At 37.2% G+C, this 22,537-nt stretch overlaps 1 protein-coding gene across 3 annotated transcripts in view; it reads left to right on the top strand.

The window, feature by feature from the left end:
• LOC131151089 (uncharacterized) overlaps positions 1 to 22,537 on the top strand; it is a 32,067-nt gene that overhangs the window by 4,797 nt on the left and 4,733 nt on the right. Inside the window, exons 2-5 of one of the 3 annotated variants that reach the window (XM_058102279.1) lie at positions 1,013 to 1,105; positions 1,786 to 1,920; positions 2,076 to 2,168; positions 6,724 to 6,873. In XM_058102279.1, coding sequence (XP_057958262.1) covers positions 1,013 to 1,105; positions 1,786 to 1,920; positions 2,076 to 2,168; positions 6,724 to 6,873 — 471 coding nt within the window. The remainder of the gene's footprint in view (positions 1 to 1,012; positions 1,106 to 1,785; positions 1,921 to 2,075; positions 2,169 to 6,723; positions 6,874 to 22,537) is intronic. The other 2 variants (XM_058102280.1, XM_058102281.1) reach the window with 2 other exon arrangements.

Here is a 22,537-nt window from a genome sequence, read left to right as displayed (position 1 = left end):
ACTAGATATAGAAAATTATGTTATGAGAAACACTTGTAGAAAATAGTAGTGATATGTAGAGGATTGGTTATTATGTTGGATGGACTATCGACAACTTATTTTAAATGTAGTAAATTGGAGCGCCTTGATGTTTGTTAAGCAACCACTTCACCCAAAAGCTTAAGCTTTTAATTTGTGGGCTAGCAATGTATGTCAAGCCTTAACACTCCTCTGTACGTGCAGCCCAATTGCACTTGGAGAGATAAACACACTATAAACAATACCCATTACAAATACTAAAACAATTCTTAACAAACAAGCAGTTAACGTGGGCAACAAGGCTAGAACCCAGGACCTCTTGGCAACCATGGCTTTGATACCATGTTGAACAGCCACTTTGCCTAAAAGCTTAAGCTGTTAGGTTGTGGAACCAACAATGTATATCAAGCCTTAACAATGTTTCTCATACTGGAAATGATATGGCCTTTGGGTTCCTGAAGTAAGTAAATGACACTAGCCACCCTTCAAATGTAGGATGTTACAACACTAACTTACCCATGAAATTTCATGCAATGAGCCCCTAAATGTAAAAAAAGGGCAGTCCGGTGCACAAAGCTCCCGCATATGTGGGGTCCAGGGAAGGGGCGGACCACAATGAGCCCCTAAATGTGATTAATAAAATTTGTAGTGTCCATTCTATTTTTTTTTTTTTTTTCATCACATACCTCTTGAACAACGAAACTTCAGGCATGGGAGCATTTAAATCAAAACTCTGCTCCAGCCCACCTACCACTGCATTGGGTGGGTGCATTTGGGATGGCCACTAGCTAACATTCATATGCTTGTAGTACTGTACGACCCTGTAGGTTTTGGTGTAGTTAATAATGTTTGCATGGCTTTAGATTATGCTTTCATGTATGTTTTCAGTTTTTATTGAGAAATGTTATGAAACTTGCCTGCAAATGTAGGACTATTCTTTAGTTTGACTTTTGTATTCTAGGGTTGTTTCTAAGTTGAACTTTGGATATTGTAGGTTGTTGAGGACCGTGTTCAATTGCTTTCCAGGCTTTCCAATTTAGAAATATCTGAGAAATCCGACTTGGTTTCTCTGGCCGAATGGCTCACAGTATCCAGTTTACCTTTTATTTTTTATTTTTTATTTTTTATTTTTTATTTTTTATTTATTTTATTTTTATTATTTTTTTTTTCAAACCATGCATCCTTTTTGCACCCCCACTGTTGTGCATGCATTGGAAAGAAATTTGCAAACTAGGCATTTAATCTTCTTGTATAAATTCTTTGCTGTCATAAATTATCTATTTAGCATTAACTTGTCTATTAAAGGATATTTGTTATAGTTAAATGGTTGGAGTCTACGTTTACTGTCTGCACTTTATTATCCTACTTGGCAGAAAAAAAACTTGGTGCAATCCCATACTGGCCACTATAGAGGTTCACCAGCTTCATAGAGGTGCCTCTTCTGGAGTCTGAGTGTGGGCTTCCCATCTATCCTTGTAGCTTCCCTGATTCCTCTTGTACTGTACCCCCTTATTTTCGTGCATGACTCCTTGTGTGTACTAGGAAGTTCTTTTTGTAACATATAGAATCATATAAAATCTTCCTTGCTAACAGATAAGATGTTGTAGTCAATGCAATGTGCGCAAGTGCCCTCATACATATAAACCTCTATTATAATATTCACCTTCATTGATGATGGTAATGATTTCTTGTTTAACTCTCTGCACATGATAGTTGAGAGAGTACTGATTAATTTGAATCATACTTATTACCTTGACAACATATTTGACACTTTGGGAAGATTTTACCTGTTTGGATGTATCCCAATGCATGTTAAACAAGGGTATATTACATGTGGCTGCAAAATTCTTTGAGTCAGGCATATCTGGGTGTCTAGGACAATTTCTTACCCTTGGGATAAAGGTATTTATATTTCTTCTTAATATTCGTTGTACCCACTTTTGCTGCCTAGTACTTTTCTTAGTAAGTAAAATGGCTTAGTTTTCCTAATATTTTGCTTAATTTTTCAAATCCATTGGGAATACTCCTTGTTTAATGTCTCAAAAATTATTGCTTAGGCTAGCATATGGTGTGGAAAGCATCTGAAGCTGACACTCATGTCAACTGGAGACTCTCAAGAAGAAGAAGAACATTCAATCTTCTTTTTTCAGGTAAGCAACACTACCACATGTGCGTTGTCTTTTGAAAGAAACTGATTTACTTGTTATTGCTGCGTGAGTTTGGTTTGGTGCTAGAAGAATGTATATTTTTTGAGCGGGCCTTTCCTTATGTACTGATCCTTGGAATGTCTTTCCAAGAAAACAGTAAATGAATGAACTAGCACTGAACACCCTTTCTGAAATAATCAATCATCTTTTGTGTTCTCATTAAGCAATCAAAATGAGATGTGAACTGACCATCTACCACAAAAGGATTTGCAACCTCATTTGTTGTGGGAGATTTTGCTTCTAAGGAAATTAGGCAGTAAATCTATGTCGGGTCTTATGTTAATGCATGCCCATGCAGAAATATTATATGCAAGTGAAAATTTAGTGTTTTACTATTAGTTTATAATTGTAATATCTAGCGCACAAGGTTCCCAAATCCGTTGGGGGTGTGGGGAGGGCAACATGTATGTAGTCTTATATCCATTCTTAGAGACTGTTTCCATGATTTGAACCTGTGGCCCTTAGGTTTGGATGCAATGCCCCTACCATTGAGTCAAGGCTCAAGGCTTTCCCTCTTTTAAAACATAAAAGAAGATATGTTCAATTAATAAAATTTTTGAGACAGTTGGAGCAAGTAGGAGTTCTTTAACATAGGTCTGTTTTCCAGTTCAAATTCAAACCATCATCCATTACAAATCCAATTTTAATTTGAACAAGGGAAGAAGGCTGGAGAATAGATGGGCTTAAAGGAGGAGAAAAGGCCCTAGACCCCACATGAGTTTTGAAGTGCTTCTTCATTTTGGTAGAGGAGGAGAAGCAGCAGGATTGGATGTTGGAATGGTCTGGAAGATCGAGGAGAATAAACAACACAACTAAAGGCCTTTCAGCACACTCAACTGAACAACAGAAAGATCCTCAAAAGTGGTCATGGGAGGGTTTAAGAAAATAAGTTGCTAGAGATTGCTATCCCTTGGGCACCGAAAGTGGTAGACATTCTGATTTGACATGTATGAGCAAAATGAAAGGGATCAGATGGTAGAGTTTCAAGCCTTGATGTAACATGGGAGTTCTTTCACGCAGATCTGATGTTGCCCACTTCAAATTCAAATTCAAAATTTGAACAGAAAGGGAGAGAGCAGAAGAAGATAAATGAGCTTGAAGGAGAAGGCCCCGGTGCCTGTGGAGGAGATAAGGCTCAAGATGGGTTTTGAAGTGGAGGAGGAAGATATATTGTTGGAAAGGCTCAGAAGATCAAAGAGAAGAGACACCCAGCAACGAAAGGCCTTTTGGAAAGGCACACTCAACTGAACAAGAGCTTGCTTGATAGGATGAGCCTAAGAGGTGGTTTGGTTAGGATAAAGGAAAATAAGTGATTAGATATTACAGTCTTTTGGGCATCAAAAGAAGAAGACTGTAACATTTGGCAAGTTCGAGCAAGAGGAGAAAGGGGAATCAGATGGGTGAGTTTCAAGCTTTGATGTAATGTGGGAGTTATTTCATGCAGGTCTGATGTTGCCCACTTCAAATTCAAATTCGAAATTTGAAGGAGAATTCCCCAGTGCCTGTGGTGGAGGCAAGGCTCAAGATGGGTTCTGAAGTGGAGGAGCAGGATTATATTGTTGGAAAGGCCCAGAAGATCAAAAAGAAGAGACACCCAACAGCTAAAGGCCTTTTGGAAAGGCACACTCAACTGAACAAGAGCTTGCTTGATAGGATGAGCCTTAGAGGTGGTTGAGGTAGATGCAGTCTCTTAGGCATCAAAAGAAGAAGGCTTTAACATTTGGCAAGTTTTAGCAAGAGGATAAAGGGGAATCAGATGGGTGAGTTTGAGTTCCATGTAGGTGGGGTAGTGTGGTAGATGGCTTAAGAATAAGGAATTCCGATCCAAACTAGAAAGTGTGGGAACACCCCTGGTTGGATGGGACATACAAGCCTATGAATTGATCTTGCATATGCTGTTTGCTATGCTGTGTATTGGCTCAGTGGCTAGTTTGATGAGGAGGAATCTGTTAAGTAGAAAATGAGACTTCTAGATGAGTTAAGAAGATTGAAGGGGATCAGCAAAGTATTGGAGCGTTGGTGTTTGATGATGAGTTTTTTAGAAAATATAGTCACAGAGGGACAGTAATGGAGATGATAAAACTAGAAAGATCAGTGCCTTAATGAAAGAAGGGAGATTAGAAGGTTCGGATGCTTCATTAATTACAAAATTAAGGCATGTAAGGCATAAGGGATGTGGAGTGGAGAGGAAAAAAAGGGGAACTACCATTAAAGCATGATTTAGATAAATACATTTAGAAGTCTTCATGACCCTGACAAGAGAAGGGTTAATGGAGGGCCCTTTATAACTAGAAAGGTAGTTTAAGGGGTGTAATTGGTACTTTTAGAAGTTCAAAATTTGGGAAGGGCATTTATAAGACTTGTCATGGTTCAGGAGGTAAGTGTAATTTCCTGTTGTTTTTGAATAATATTCGTATGTATAAATATGTGAAGCAGGGGACGAGTTGCCACCTTGATTCAATTCACCTTTTTGGTTTGGGTTTTGAGTTCCATATCTCATTATGGCTTTTAATTCCTATAAACTGCATATTTAATTTAATATTTTGATTGAATTAGTATTTTGAACCGCTTGTAATTAATATACACTGTTGATTATACTAATTTGGGGAAGGATAGAATATCGTGATTGCTTAATTTCTCTATTTATTTCTCTTGCAAGTCTTTCTTCTCTCGTTTGATTCCCAATCCTCGTGCTATTCCTTTTGGTCTTCGTTCATTTGTTTGGAAATGTAAGGTTCCTTTAAAGATCAAGGCTTTTTTACCTGGAGAAGTGGAGACCAGCTAAAACCTTGCATAGATATTCATGTCCTAGGTTTAAGGTGCAGGGAGAGTCGTACTCATCTTTTCATATGTTGCTCTTTTGCCAATCTTTGGAACAGGCTGTTTATTGTTATTGGGGAGCATTGGGTCACTCCATCTTCTTGGGATGCTTTCCGTCTTGTTACTTTTAGAGGGTTTGGTAAGGAAAAAAGTGAGGAAGGCTCTATGGTGATGTGTGTCCTTGCTATTATTTGGTGTATTTTGCTTTAGAGGAATTACCAGAATTTTTAAGGGGTTTGGAGCTTCTTCTCAGTTAGTTTGGAGCAAAGTGATTTTCTTTGCTTCATATGGTGTGCTGCTGATGGCCTTTTAAGAAATATTTCTTTAGGAGATTTTCAGAGTAATTGGTCTCTTAACTGCAATAGACTTGTCTTGTAGTGTTTTTATTTCTTCATTTTTGTTGTTTTCTTGGATGACTCTTTATATTCCTTCTGAAAGTGTTTTATTACCTCAAGGAGCTATGCTGAAGCAAACTTTTCTGATTTTAAAACTCGCCCTATGTTGAACATATATGGAAAGTAAAGGAAACATCAATTTTGGATTGGATTTGTGTTTTGAAAGACTGTAGACTTGTCAGTTTGAACCTATGGAGCATGTTAATTTCTCAGATTTATTCTCCTATTCAAACTTTTATACATATATTAGCATGTCCATTATTAAATCGCTTTTCAAGATGCTGATGAAAGTTAGACAATTTTTAGTACTGTAGGATGTGGAGTCTTATGTTGATTCCTTGCAACAAGTTTGAGTGCACTTTTTCAAAAATTGTATAAGCTTTTATATTTTACTCTACTGAGGATCATACTTTCCTCCAATATATTTACGCTAAATGTCATCAATCTAAAACTATACAAGGGAGTACGAAAATGAATTTCAGGAATTGACATAGAGCTCAGGCAGGCAAAATCTTTTACAGAAAATTTAGTTATTTGTGTGAAAAACTGTTCACATGAATCTCAGATATTTTACTGTTTTGTAACAAGCACACATTACTCTTTGAGATACTGTACTTTGTTTATTTAATAGAACCGTCTTCCCTTAATTAATAATTTCTAATTCATATTTCTTGCATGATCTCATCGTCGTTTCTTGGTAAATAACAATGGTACCTTCTATATCTTCTGTTTTTTCCTTAATAAATCATATTTTTCTGAAACTTTATTTATTTTTTCAATGCCTTCTAACTGCAGTTTTGTCATGATACCATTCTAAAGTTTATGCTTGAATCAAGGTGCAGATTTTGCATTTTCTGTGTTACGTTACCTTTTTACCTAAAAGCTTAAGCTGTTAGTTGTTGGGCCAACAATGCATATCAAGCTTTAACACCCCACTGCACACGCTGCCTGATAGCACATAAAGAGATAAACAAACAATAAAAAACACCCGTTACAGGAAATACAATAAATTTTTAAACACCAAACAATAAATGCGGGCAACAAGACTAGAGTGCTAGGCCTTTTGGTAACCAGCTCTGATATCATGTCAAATTGCCACTTTACCTAAAAGCTTAAGCTGTTATGTTGTGGGTCAACAATGTATATCAAGCTACACTATGCTACTTGACATGAATTCCATGCACTGGTGTAATGTCCCAGACTGATTGTTTCTGTAGTTCCGTACGTTTGAATGCTTTAAGCCCATCAAACTTTCTTTGACATGTTTTAATATATCTTTGCAGTTGCTTCTTGATTTGTTGAGCTTTTCTGCTGCTAGTTTTTCAACTTTAGCAAGATATCCTGTCTTGAAGGACAAGATTCTAATGGGCACTCTTGAGAAATTTATCTTGGAACAGTTAAATATTACAAAGGATTCAGTGTCAGAGATTAAGGTACAGAAGAACTGCATTTTATTTTCCTCTACAAATTCCCTGTGCAGATTAATTTCTGAGAATTGCAATGTTTGCTATGCATTGACTTCAAATGCTTATCTATGAAGTAACAAATCAGTATAAGTCGCCAGGATAATAGCATCCTTGTTTTTCTGTATATACATATTTTCAATCATTTGATATAAATGTAAAAAAAAAAATTACAGTGTCTGTTTCTCTTAGTAATATGATTTTAGCACTGACCTAAAATTTTTTAAAATATTCATGAATTGTGCAGCCTTGAGTCAGGAGGAAATAAATTACATCCAGAAAGCATTGGCAAACAAACCAAGCTATTCATAGGCAGCTTAGGCTTGGCTTGATAATATAACCTTGTTTCATTTTGATGAATTGAGCATGAGGTTCAATTTAATGATCAATTTGTTAACAAGCTGATCTCACAGTAACCCAGTGTTGCTTCATTAGGTTAAAAAAAGTAAGGGTTCATATATAGGCTTGGCTGTCGTTGCTACGCTTTGCTCCAAGTAAACTGTCCATTTTGGTTTCGCTGAGAAGCCTAATATTAGCTCCAATCTAGTGTTTGATTTGTCATGACATGATTCCCTGTTGCCTAATCCCATATAGAAATATCTATAGAAAGTCAAGGATATTCAAGGGTTTAAGAATTGGAGCTACAGTATATATCCAATTTTTCAGCCATTCTGATTTTGTTGAAGAAGGTAGATTTGCCAATCTAGTCCTTGACTTATTGTGATGCGTAAATTCCCTTTGTTTGAACTCTTTTTTTTTTTTTTTTTCCCAGTAAAAAAGGGCGGCACCTCCATTTATTTATTAATATACCCTCACTTTTGGCGGACGAATACCGTGGTTATAAGTTAAAACAAACCCATCAAACTAGGACAAACAAACTTAAACATAACTAACAAAGGAGATAAAAACATAAAAACAACCAACATCAAAAACGAAATACACCAAACGAAACTCTAGAATTGAACTAATGACGAACAGAAACGAGACCCCACCTATCCATCTAAAGGATACCTTTCAGATAACGTGGTAGAAGGTATTGTTCTTCGTAAAATATATTGTTTCTCATTTCTCTTTCTTTAGCAAGAAAATCAGCCGCACTATTGCCTTCCCTATATTGATGCATCACAATGACATTCACTCCTTCTAACTCTGCAACGAGCTCCTCCCAAAATTCCCAAAGATACCACAAAGTGCATCTACCTTTCCGAAACCAAACAACTACAATTCGCAAGTCACTTTCAATAATCACATTAACATAATGCAAACGTTTGTACAAACGAATTCCTTCCCTGATAGCTTTTAATTCCGCACTATTATTTAGTACCATTGCCAAAATAATTTGAAAAAGCCGCTTTTACCATGCCATGGCAATCCCGAATAATTCCTCCACCTCCTGAAGTACCCGGATTGCCCCTACAACTCCCATCACAATTAAGTTTTATCCACCCTACTGGAGGTTTAACCCACAAAATAATTTTTCCAGGCCTGTCGCAAGCTCCCTGATGCTTAATTTGAAACTCATTCAAAATCCTAATGTCCGACTTCTTCAATTTTTGAAAAGAATTGGTGCTCTTAGTAATAAAACTAACCCAGAATCAAACACTTCTTCACATCTAATCTGCACTTTGATAAACTCCTTCCATTCTCGCTTTACATCTTCGATTCCAGAGGCACCACGTAATCAAACATGGAATCAGCCCGATTAAAATACCTTTAATAGACGATTTTTAAGCATAGTGGAATCAATTTGCCATTTTGTTTTTCCAGGGAAGAGATCGTTGGAAAGGAATCCCCAATGTCAGACTAGCCCGATGTCAAACCTCTGAAGCCACCTCACCTAAAGAAAGGATATGATCAATGTTTTCCTGACTTCTCTAAATGCAGCAATTACAAGCCGAAGCCATCGATATTCCTTTGACCTGAATTCTATCATCTACAGCCAAACATCTAAACCAGACTCTCCATAAACACATTGAGATTCTTCTGGACAATAAAGAATGTCAAAACCAGTCATTCCACAAAAAATTATCACCTTTGCTCCTCACTGCCTCCCAAGCCGTTTTTGTAGAAAAATTACCGTCCGGGGCAGGCTTCTAGACAAAAATATCCTGTCCACTTTTACCCGCCGGTACCTGGTGCAAAATTTCCCTTGTTTTATTAGTACCAACCAACTCCCGTACTAAATTAGAGTTCCAATTATTATTTAGCCAGCAATCCTTAATACACAGTTTCTTATTCAAAATATCCTCAGTGCTCACAGATAACGGGCCTGATGACAGCCACCTGTCGAACCAAAAAGAAGAGTTCCCACCTCTCACCAAAATTTTAACATTATCCATAACTTCTGGAATGGTGGCCATAATTGAACTTACGTACTTTGTGTGTGTATTATTTTCATATTTATTTATATTTGTTTCATTTGGCTACAATAATTAGGTAGTGTGGCTGAACATGTTTGAGCTTGTCTTGAGTTTGAAGAGCTAACATGATTGTAGTTTAGTAGCATAATACTTGGTTCATATAGGCTTAAAACAACGATATGAAGTAATTTAAAAGATTCAAACAATCTCATCTTGTCATTTTAATCACAAAAATTTAGTTTTCGATGAAAGTTTTAGATTGTTGAAATGTGAAAATTTTGATGGCAGGTTTAATGCAAATGTTCATTCTTCTGGGGATTGAAAATAGGTTTGTAGATGGTGGGGAAGTGGAACTTTTGGTTAAACTTGAATTTTCATTTTTTTTTTTTTTAATGTTGGATTTCAAAAGCTCTTCAGGCTTTGGAAGGTGCCGAAGGGATTCCTTAATGAAAAGTTCATAATTCTTATCATCCGAAGACAGTTGCCTTTGCGAGTAATATCATCACTCGGTGGATTTTCATAGGTATTTCTTTTTGTGATGTTTCAATTGTGTTAGCCATTAATTCTTCTTCAATTCGTTTGGAGGGTGTCTAGGATTGGCATATTCTGGTGGTATTGCTCATGATTGAGCCATGAAGATTCTCATTCTAAGGTAGAGGAATATGAGAGTTGCTCCAAGAAATCTTCAATATGTGATTGTTGCACACTAAATTCTTTGGTGAATAGGGATCGAAGCTTTACTTAAGAGGAAGACAAGTTCAACAATAGGCTAAAGGCTGGGAATGGAGTCAAGTTTAAGGATTGGGGTAGCAATGCGAAGAGGAGAGTGATTTTGACTATGATTCTAATTTGGGGAAGATAGTATATTGTTGGATGAATCAAGAGATCATTGTGGAAAGGATTCTTGATTAGGTTGATCTACTGGGTGTGAATTTTTTTTTTCGGTTAGGAGCAAGATCCCCTTGGGGGGGGGGGGGGGGGAGCTTTAATAAAAAAACAATTGTGGAGATAGGAGAGAGCAACAGAGTTTGTGATAGATGATGGTTTTTAGGCCATACCTATTTTTAAAAAAGATTGTTCTCATTCTATTGAGAGTCATTGTTGAAGAATTTTATGACAATGGCAATGAAGCTCAAAATATTTTTGATAAGATGGCGTTGACTTTGTTTGCTCCTAGAGGCAAGGAAATCATATTGAATAGTGGCTTTAGAAAGAATAAGAATGTTTGGAAAGAATTGGAAAATTGAAAGTGTTCCATTAGTAATGATTCGCTGGGCTTGAAAAAGGGGTTTCTTTCTCAAAAAGAGAAAACAAGAAAGAAAAAAAAAAAAAAAAAGAATTCTCAGTTTTTTAAGGTTTTGTTCTCTTTGGTCTTATTTTGTTTAAAGTTTCTGAGTTCGAGGAGCTCAGGCCTTCCGTTATCTTTTACTCTTGTCTTTCCCTTCTAAATAATACTTCTTTTGATAACTAAAATAATTTACAGCTTGTTTAGTAGTAGACACAATTTTCATTTTCCATTTCCAATTTTCCAAGAATTATAAAACTGCCACCTTGTTTTCTCTCTCTTCAACATTTGTATAGTAGAAGTATTGTGATCAGAAAACATGGTGATATTTTTTGTGATTTTATGGAAAGTTGAAGTGGAAAATGAAACCTACTTCTCACAACTGTTAATGCCTTTAGGTTTTCCATTTTTAAAATATGTTCTAATGCGTTTTTTCCTGCTGGTTACTTGTAATATAAATGTGTGCTACAATCCTTATATGTGTACCCATTGGTTTCAGTCATAGAGATGTGGATAAGGGAATTGGGGGGTTGGGGGGGGGGGGTGGGGGGTCATCGAGTCAGTTTGTTAACTCTTTTTTCAAGCTTTTGAACAAAAGTCTTTATGTTAAAGTGTTCAACTTAATTTACAGCGAGGTATGGTTTGTAGATTTTCAATTTGTTTGGTTGTATTGTCCATGCTTCACCTATTTCTTATAAGGATGTTCCTTTAGATGGCAATCCTAGAAATGTTTCATTTTGGAGTCTAGTGGTTGAAAATGTAGCTAGGAGATTGGATGTTTGGAAAGGAGCATTTTTTACTTTGTGAGAGTGTGTTACTTTGATTGAGGCTTCTTTCCTGTCTTTTACTTTTTGTTTTTTTCTTTGTCTAGAGTCCTAATTACCATTACTAGAAAATTAAGAAAAATGAATAGATTTTTGTGCTCAGGAGTTGGAGAGGGTTCTAAGGACCATTTGTAAGCCTAAATGCAAGGGTAGTTTGGGGCTTGGGTAACCTATTTTCTATGAACATTGCCATGGTGGCCAAGTGGCTATGTCATTTTCATTTGGAACCTATTTCCTTTTGGCATAAGATAATTGATTAGACCCTAGGGTTTTATTATAGAGAAAGTAGGGAAATTGAAAGGATGGAAAATAGAAAGAGAAAGTATGGTTGATCACTTTGAGGGGATCTGCCTTCAAATTATCCAAAGGTTATGTATTATGTTATTGCTTAGGGTGACATATCTGTAGGGTAGGGAACCCTACTCCTATTAAGAATGTAAAATATCTCAATCCAAGTCCTTAATGGATTCAATCCTAATTGATTTGGGAATCCTAACATATAAAATAAAAATCCCAATTGATTTTGGAATCATAACACACGAATTAGAAATCTCAATTGATTTTGGAATCATAACATTAAATAGAAATCTCAATTGATTTGAGAGTCCTAACACATTAATTAGAAATCTCAGTTGATCTAGAAATCCTAACATTCTTGCCTCCTTCAAATCAGCCTTGCCCTCAAGTCTAAGCAGCAATAAACTTTGGGAATCTCTCCAAGGATTGATAAATATCCCAATTTGCATCTTTAGCTAGTAAGTGAGACTAGTGAACTAAAACTTTTGCGACGTCTTGACTTCTATGTTTCTTGGTAGTCTAGAATTGCTTGTTGTTGCACTTGAACCTCACCAATAGGTGCAACATTAGGCAATTGGCATTGCACAATAGCTTGCTCCCTTAATTTCTTTTTAAGGCAAAAGACATGAAAAACTAGATATAACTTAGAACTTGTTAGTTGGTCAGGAAAATAAGCACCAAGGCCTATAAGTTCCAGGATCTTGTCATAGAACAAAGGAGACAACTTCGTTGAAGAATGAATAGTCTCAGATATCTGTCTATAGGGCTTTAGCTTGAGAAATGCCCAGTCTCTCGCTGAGGATTCCCTTTCACTATGGTGCTTATCAATGTGTTGTTTCATACGGGCTTGAGTTGCAACTAGATTTTCCTTAAAGAGTTAAAGCACTTTGTCTCGATCATGTAACTCCTTGTCAACTTGATCAATTTTGGATGATCTAGCTGAATACCTAGCAAGAACAAGAGGAGCTCAACTATAAACAACCTCAAATGGAATCAATTTGATGGAGGAATGATAAGTTCTATGGTACCACCATTTGACCCATTGAAGTTGTTAGATTACCATTTTACCTAAAACCTTAAGCTGTTAGGTTGCGGGCTAACAATGTATATCAAGCTTTAACTGTAACGACCTGCTATTTAACTTGGGGTTTTTTTTTATACTATAACATTTATAATGCTTTGATACCAAACTGAATTAAACCCAACCATCAACCAAAGCAGCGAAAAGCGGAAATCAAATAAACATAACCATATATATAATCATATACAATACCAGAGTGCTAAAATGTTTCCCAAAATATACATATATGACTATTTCCTAAAACACCCTCAACTGGCTAGGGCTATACAAAAATACTCCTAAAAATACTCACTCCACTGTCAGGGCAATACTGACGCCCCTTTATCTACAAGCCTGATCTGCTCGCCTACCTGGATCACCTGAAAAATGTTAAAGTAATGGGATGAGCCAACGCTCAGTAAGACGAAATATGCTATTACTAGTGTGTGGTAAATGAGTTACAATATTATGAAAATCTATTACTATATAATCATGTATCACTAAATCTGTAAATGCAATTCCAGTAATATAATCATCACCTTTTTCCTATTACTTAACATATTTGTACTTTAGGTTTCTACTCAAAATACTTCTAATATGTATATATATATTTTCTATCTCTGTAAATCTGTATAAACATAATAATAACTGAAAACTTCTTTGTGGATAACTTTGTGTCATGATTTAACCCCTCATGATAGGGTTGTGTGGCCCGTAGGCAGGATCTATCCTGGCTGGCCGACCAGGATAAACCACTATACCCCATCAGTCTGATCAGCCCTCCTCAACCCATATCTGATGGGGAGCCTGTCCACTCGTGGGCTCTATACGATCGACTGTTATACCACGTATTATCTGAATAGGTGGTTGCACTCTATATGCTGTATGTATAATACATCTCTATATACAACTATCTGTTTTACCATGATTCTGTAATAATTGTGTAAACCATGATGCTGTGATAAACTGTATCTGTTTCAACTGTATTTCTGAAATGAACTGTAAAATTGTATGTCATGGTACTATAAACTATATCTATATCAACTGTATTTCTGTAATAAACTGTAAATCTGAATAATCATGGTATTCTAAAAATGCTGTAAAACATATTCACTATCTGTATATTCTGTATAACATACTCTGAAAATACTGTAAAACATACTTCTGTATTATATCTATATTCTCAAGCCACACAGTAATTTAAAATATATTAAATATACTTGATAAACTGTATAATTTCTGTTGTGAATAATAATTTGGTAAAATATACACTTCATACGGAAAATCAATTTAAAACTGTCTAGCATAGCATATTTCCCTTACTTGATTTCTGCTAAAATCCCCCTACTGTAGCGGGTCCTACACCCGCAGGGTTCTCCACTCAACACCCTGGAAATCATAAATTCCAGAACAAGACATCATTATTTTTACATCTACTACATTTCCTACAGCTGCTACTAAACCAAATTTTGCTTAAAAGACTTTATCCTGAATTTGAGATGAAATCCAACTTCGTCTCACCGATGATCCGCTCTAACAGACTTGAAGAGAACTCCACCAGGAGTGTCGTGATAGCCTTAGATCGTCAATCCGGCGACTGACCGTGCCGAAATCGAAGAGAGAAGGGGGAAGGGCCGTAGAGGAGAGAGAAGAGAGGGTTCGGCGAGTTTTTTGAGCAAGAAAACTAAGTTTAGCACTATTTATACTGCAGGATTCGTTGACGAGCCACCTCACCTCGTCGATGAGTCCTGTAGAAAGTTCGTCGACGAATCTGCATCCTCGTTGACGAATTTCGGACATCCCAAAAATCTTCTCTCGGTATCTTCTTGTCAACGAGACAGGATCTCGTCGACGAGATCATGAAGAACCCTCATCGATGAAATCCCTGTGTTCGTCGACGAAGTCGGCTGCCTCCTTCTGTTACTGTTTCCATTTTCCTTCATCTTTATTATTTAAATATCATTATTGTTCGGGTCGTTACATTAATACTCCCCCGCACGTGCAACCTGATAGCCCCTAGAGAGAAAAACACGACAAATAACACCCATTATAGGGAATACAATAATTTTTTTATAAACAACACACAATGAATGCAGGCAACAAGACTAGAACCCAAGACCTCTTGGTAATCAGCTTTGACACCATAATTTTTTTCCACTTTACCTAAAAGCTTAAGCTATCAGGTTGTGGGCCAACAATGTATATCAAGCTTTGATAGAAGCCATCACACCCAATCCTGAAGTCTGTCACTAGCAAAGCAACGAAGAAAAGTCTCCAAGCACCTATCAACAACTTCAGTTTGCTCATTTGATTATGGATGATATGTAGTTCTCATATTCAATTGTATTCCTTGCAAATGGAAAAAACTCTTTTCAAAATTTGTTGGCAACGACTGTCATGATCACAAACAATAAATTGATTCAATGCAACATGACAATGTTCTCAACAGAAGTACGAGCAACACTTGTAGCAGTACAAGGGTGAGTTATAGCACATAAAATGAGCATATTTTTTGAGAAGGTCCACAACAACAAAAGCAATAGATTTATCATGAGAAGATGGTAGTCCCTTAATGAATCCATGGTGATATTAGTCGAAGCTTCTTTTGGAAGAGGAAGAGGCTGTAAAAGCCCTAATTCTTGAAGTATGGTTTGCTTGTGGGCTGAGTTAGGGAGTAATAAAACCCTCCCCTTATATAGTAAGTTTAAAGAGTTCAAAAGGTAAGGAAGGACTAAAGTTGGCCTTTCCTAAAGGTTTTGGATAATACTTCTAATCTTTGGATTTTTCTATTATTCCGTCGTGATTTATTCAAGAGTAGTCTAAGTAGGTACAAAAATAGCTACAAGTTCAACTTGTTTAGGAAGTTCGTGAGAGTGCATTTGCCACCACATTTTCGGCCCCTTTCTTATAAATAATCTCATGGTTGTAGCCTAACAACTTAGTGACTCACTTCTCTTGTTCCATGGAAGAGATTTGTTTCTCCAAAAAATAATTTAGACTTTTATGATCAGTTTGGGCTTTCAAATGTCAGCCAATTAAATGCAGTCTCCACTTTGTAACTGTATGCACAATGGCTAGCATCTCTTTGTCATAAACAAACATGCTGATGTGGGATAGAGAAAAAGTCATACTAGTAAAAGCATTGGGGCATTTTTCTTGCATCAAAACTGACCGATGCCAACTCTTGATGCATTAGACTCAATGATGAACACTTTGTTGAAATCTGGCAAGGCAGGCATTAGTGTGGTGGACATTGCATGCTTAAGCCTGACAAAGGCTTGTGTAGATTTGTCACTCCATTTGAATGAATCCTTTTTAAGTAAAGCAGTTAGTGGAGCGTTAATATTTTTGTTGGAGATGTGGCTCATATTTGAGTGGAACGCATGCATTGGGGAAGCATAGTGATGCAAAGAACAAAAAGGCAGAAAGTAGGACAATGAAGGTGTGTAAAAGCGTCTTGATGGTGATAAAGGGACAGAGGGTAGCAGGGAATCTCTATACACTGCTTGGTAACACAGTTGTAGGTGGAGCTGCAACTGAAAGTTCGGAGTTAGATAATACCATTTTGTGTAAAACAACCACACACAAAATTGAAGGTATTCTTAACTACATTGTTTTAGATGTTTGGGGACCGGTGAGGGCAGCATCACAGGATGGACATGGGTATTTTGTGAGTTTATCATGAAAGGTCTGGGGGTACCTCATGCGGCACAAGTTGGAGATGTTTGTTAGGTTTAACTTGTGGCTGAGGTGGAAAACCATATCGGGAGAGAATTCCTCAAGTCAGACATTGGAGCTGAGTACGCTGGTGTTCAAGGAGTTTTGTGAGCATCGCAGGTTGTATGCAGGGCTTGTAAGGAACTTTTTGTTAAAGTTAGCGAGTATGACGTGTTTCTCGATTAACTGATCACCGAAGGTATCACTAGATGGGAGAGTTGCAGGAAAGGCTTGGACAGGTTATGCAGTAGAATTTTATGATTTGAGAGCGTTTGGAGGTCCAACCATGCATGTTTCTAGTGAGGTGGGATCTAAGCTTGGTGCAATGTCCAGACAATACATCTTTTTGGCATATAAGAAAGATGGGTTCAAGTTGTGTGACCCAATGGCAAATAGGGTGGTGATCGGTGGAGACATGGTTTTTGATGTTAAAGCCATGGTGCAGCATACTTAGGTAGTCATGTTAACGATTGTGGTCCCAGATAAGATTCTTGCAAGTGCAAAAACTCGAGATTTGTTGTGGTAGTGTGTGAAGCGCGTTCGTGTTTCGGCTGCACGACTTAATGGCAGAAGTGCAGGGAGTTCTAACTCAGGAGACTTGCAGTATCACACTATAAACTGGAGCAAAAAGGAGATTGTGATGCAGGTGGAGCTACAGACTCAACAGAGATGACATCAATCATATTGCGGGGAGTTCTAGCTCGGGAGATCAGCAGTAGGCTCAGGTGCACTATCAAGCCACCGTCTAGGTCTAAGTTTGATGATCTGATGTCTTATGCATTCATCACTACTAGCAAGGTTCCTACTATTTTTCACGATGCGATGCACAATTAAGGGAAAAATAGATGGACAAGTGCTATGGTAGAGGAGATGGAGTTACTACATAAGAATCAGGTGTGAGAGTTGGTGGAGCTTCCAGAGGGGAAGAGGGTGATAGGTTGCAAGTGGGTAATTATTCTGTTGTTTTATGTGAATAACATGCCAATTGCTGGGGAAGATTCCAACTGAGGTTAGTCAGTTGGAGACTTTGTTGAGAAAGGAAGTTGACATAAAGGTTTTGGGTGCTGCCAAGAGGATTCTTGGGTTGGAGATTCACAAGGAGAAAGCTGCGGGGAGATTGAGATTATCTAAGGGTGGCTTTGAGAATGAAACTGTAGGGAGATTGTGGTTATCAGGGTGGTTTCATGGAGCAGGTGTTGGAGAGGTTTAGCATAGTTAATGTTAAACCGGTCACCGGTACACTGTTGGCGAATCAATGTAAATTGTCTACCGCTTAGTACTCAAGGACGGACGGTGATGTTTGGGACATGTCAAAGGTTTTCCGTAACGCTATTGCATGGGTGCGTTGCGAGAAAGCAAACGATTCGTCAAGTTTGTGCAGATTTGTGAATGTAGCTACCAACAAGGACTGGATGACAGGAGGTCTACAACAGTGTATGTTGTGGGAGGGCCTATATGTTGGAAGTTGAAGGTACAGTTTTAGGTTGCACTAGTTACAACTGGATCGGAGTACTTGGCAGTGGCCGAGGCTGCCAAGGTAGCATTGTGGTTTAAAAGATCATTTAAGGAGCTAGGTTTCAACTAGGTGGAGTTCATGTTACCATAAACAAGTTCAAGCATTGTTTGGACTTGGTTTATGTCTCTAGGTGTTAGACGGGAGGCGGTCCCAATCTACTAGTTCGGGTGGAGCAGTGGGTTATGCTTTTATATTTCTCTTAAGTGGTGAATATTCACCAAGGTGGAGATTGTTGGAGATGTGGCTCATATTTGAGTGGATCGCATGCATCGGGGAAGCATAGTAATGCAAATAACAATGACGCTAGTTGTAGGATCAAATCGTCGACGGTATGAGAGATGGTTTGCTCTCGACATCAAACCATTGACGGTTTCAGTCTGCAGCAGGAACAGTCTCAGCATCAAACTGGCGACAATTTCGTTCGGTGCATGTCACGGATTTATGAATTGGTGATCAGTAGATTAGGACAATTTGGAGGATTTTCCTCCAGGTGATTACTACAGAAGTATTTTATTTATAGTATATGTATTCTGTATGCATAAAGTTAGTATTTAATCAATTTGTAACCCTAGTTTGATAAGCTTGATGTAAGCTTCACATGTGATAATGAAAAACAGCCGCTTGCTCTCGTGGACGTAGGCAAATTTTCGAACCACGTAAATTCTTGTGTCTTTGATTTTGTTTGCTTTCCTTATTCTCATTGTGAGTGATTGTTTGTTCTATATATTCATCGTTGGGTGCTTGCATTACTTGTTCCGGTTTGATTCGAGTTTGTGAGGTTTTGTTCCGTTGCACACTCGCATCAACAATTAGTATCAGAGCACCAATTCCCAACAGTTTCCATAATCCTTGACAAACTTACAGTAGTAACGAGCTAACCCCAAAAATCCTCACAACATTTTGATTGTTTGTGAGTAGGACAATTTATCATCGCTTGTATTTTAAAATGATAAACTAAAACACCTTCTTGGGAAACAATATGCCGAAGGTATTCCATATGTGGTTGAGAAAAGTTGAATTTAGATTTTTTGACAAATTGCTCACAAAGAGTGGTGAATACAGTTCGCAAATGACATAAATAATCTTCAAGAGATGAGCTATATATTATAATATCATCAAAAAACATGAGAACATATGTGGGTAAGAAAATGTAGGGTGAGCATTCGGTTTGTCGACATCAAACGATCATCTAATTCGGGTACATAAGGATGACATTGAATAGACTGTTCAAAACTTATGATGACTATTACGTATTCTTGGTTATGCCTTTTGGGTTAACCAATGCGCCTTCAACTTTCCAAAGTCTCATAAATGAACATTTTTCGAACTTACGTACGTAAGTTTGTTCTCATATATATATATATATATATATATAATTTTTATTTTTATGATATCTTGATATGTAGCTCATCTCTTGAAGATCATTTATGTCATTTGTGAACTATACTCATCACTCTTCATGAGCATCATCAATTTGTCAAGAAATCTAAATATAGTTTTTCTGAACCACATGTGGAATACCATAGGCGTATTGTTTCCCAAGAAGGTGTTTCAGTTGATCCTTTTAAAATACAAGCAATGACGAATCAATATGCTGTGAGGGTTTTTGGGGTTGACTAGTTACCACCGCAAATTTGTCAAGGATTATGGAAAGACTAGTGCTCTACTGATCGCTCTACTAAAGAAGGATGCATTCAAATGGATTGAGGAAGTTAAACAAGCCTTTCTCAAGCTTAAGCATGCAATGTCCACCACACAAGTTCTTACCTTGCCAAATTTCAACAAGGTGTTCATTATTAAGTCTGATGCATCAGGAGTTGGCATTGGTGCAGTTTTAATGCAAGACAAATGCCTCATTGCTTTTACTAGGACGACTCTCTCTTCATCCCACATCAGCATGTCTGTTGATGACAAAGAGATGCTAGCCATTTTGCATGCACTTACAAAGTGGAGACCATAATTAACTAGCTGGCATTTCCAAATCTGAATTGATCACAACAACTTGAAGTATTTTTTGGAGCAACGAATCTTTTCCATGGAACAACAAGTGTGGGTCACTAAGTTATTGGGCTATGACTAGGAGATTATTTACAATAAAGGGGCTGAAAATGTGGTGGCAGATGCACACTCACGACTTCTTGAACAAGTTGAAGTAGTAGCTATTTCTGCATTTGCATGTGCTACTCTTTAACAAATCAAGAAGGAATGCTGACAAAATTTAGAGACTAGAGATATTATCCAGAAGGTACAAAAAGAGCCAACTTCAGTCCCTCTTGAATTTTGGGACTCTTTAAACTTACTGTATAAAGAGGGGGGAGGGGGGGGATTGTATTAGTGCCTAATTCAGCCCACAAGTAAACCGCATTGCAAGAGTTACATGCATCACTGGCTGTAGGTCACTTTGGTTTTCTTAGAATCTGTAAGAGCATCTCTCAAGAATTTGTTTGGAAGGGGATGAAGGGTGAAATCAAGAAGCAGAATGCGATGTTTGTCAATGATAGAAAAGGAAAACAGTAGCAAGTCTAGGGCTTTTACAACCCCTTCTATTCCAGAAGAAGCTTGGACTATTATCTCCATGGATTTCACTGAGGCACTACCATCTTCTCATGGTAAATCTACCATTTTTGTTGTTGTGAACCATCTCACAAAATTTGTTATTTTTTATACAATAACTCACCCTTATACTGCTGTAAGTTCTGCTTGTACTTTTGTTGAGAACATTGTCAGGTTGCATGGATTTCCCGAATATATTGTCAGTGTTCGTGACAAAGTCTTTGCTAGAAACTTTTGGATGGAACTTTTCTATTTGCAAGGTACACAATTGAATATGAGCACTGTATAACATCCACAATTAGATGGGCAAACTGAAGTTGCTGGCAAGTGCTTGGAGACTTACCTTTGTTTCTTTACTAACGACAAATTGAAGGATTGGGTGCGATGGCTACCATGGGCCGAATGGTGGTACAATACCACTTACCATTCCTCCATCAAGTTGACTCCATTTGAGGCTATTTATGGTCAAGCTCCTTTTGTTCATGCTAGGTATTCAACTGGATCATCTAAAATTGATCAAGTTCACAAGGAGTTACATGATTGAGATAGAGTGCTTAAGCTCCTTAAGGAAAATCCTTTTGTAGCTCAATCTCGTATAAAATGACAAATTGATAAACACCATACTGAAAGGGCATTCTCAATGGAAGATTAGGTATTTCTCAGGCTACAAACCTATAGATACATATTTGTGACTATTTGTTCTTCAATGAAGCTGGCTCCTCAGTTCTATGGGCCTTACGAAATATTGGATTGTATAGGCCTTGTTGCTTATCATCTTGACTTACCAGGTTCTAAGGTACATCTAGTTTTTCATGTCTCTTAACTCTTTGCCTCAAAAATAAGTTAGGGGAGCATGTTACTTGCAATGCCACTTGCCTAATATTGCACTTATTGGTGAGGTTCAAGTGCTGCCACAAGCAATTCTACAATGCCAAGTGGTCAAACATAGAAGTAAAGACATCATAGAAGTTTTAGTTCATTGGTCTCACTTACCAGTTGAAGATGGAACTTAAGAAACTTATCAATCCTTGGAGGAGAGATTTCTAGAGTTTATTGCTGCTTAGAGGGCAAGGATGATTTGAAGCAAGCAAGAATGTTAGGATTTTTAAATCAATAGGGATTTCTAATTGCTGCTAGGGTTCCTAAATCAATTGAGGTTTCTATTTAATGTGTTTTGATTCCTAAATCAATTGTCATTCTATTCAATGTTATGAATCCCAAATTGAATGAGATTTTTATTTAATATGTTAGGATTCTCAAGTAGATTGGGATTGAGTCATTAAGGACTTGGATTGGGATATTTTGCATTTCTAATAGGAGTAATGTTCCTTACCCTATATATATATATATGTAACCCTACGGGACTTTTTCATTCATGCAATAACATAATTCATAGCCTTTGGCTAATTTGGAGGTAGATCCCCTCGTGCGATCAATCGTAATTTCTCTTTCTATTTTCCATCCTTTAAATTTCCCAATTTCTCTACAATAAAACCCTAGGGTCTTATCATATTGTTACACAAATACCATCAGTAGGACATTTGAAGCTTATAATCATTTTATGATTAAATTTTTCTGAAGTTGGCACATGTGCAAATAATAAGTAGAAATCTGGAAGCCAATGAGCAATGCTCAGAAGTAGAAGCATTATATTGCAAAATAATTAGTCAAATTCTAAAATATATTGGAAAGTGTATGCAAATGGTTTCAACTAATATATCCCTAAATTCTTAGCATCATGACTGTTGAGGTTTGTATTACTTACCCACAGACTAATTGGTATATTTTGAGGTTGTGTGATTGTCGTTCTTATGCATGGTATTTGAGATGGAGACACTATGTCTAAACCACCACACCTAGAAATAAGAAGTATTTATGTGAACTATTAATGTGAGGTGCCACATGTGAGGGAAATAGTAAGAATACACTTGTGGGAGCATTTTTATTTTTTTTTATTTTTATTTTTTTTACCTTGAGCCAAAGTTGGTGTCCGTGGAACTGTGAGAAAAGGAATAAAAAACT

This window comes from Malania oleifera, chromosome 3 (genome assembly GCF_029873635.1).
Source record: "Malania oleifera isolate guangnan ecotype guangnan chromosome 3, ASM2987363v1, whole genome shotgun sequence".
Taxonomy (NCBI): domain Eukaryota; kingdom Viridiplantae; phylum Streptophyta; class Magnoliopsida; order Santalales; family Ximeniaceae; genus Malania; species Malania oleifera.
The sequence above is the reverse complement of the archived record's forward strand: the minus strand, read 5'-3'. Positions and strand labels throughout refer to the sequence as shown.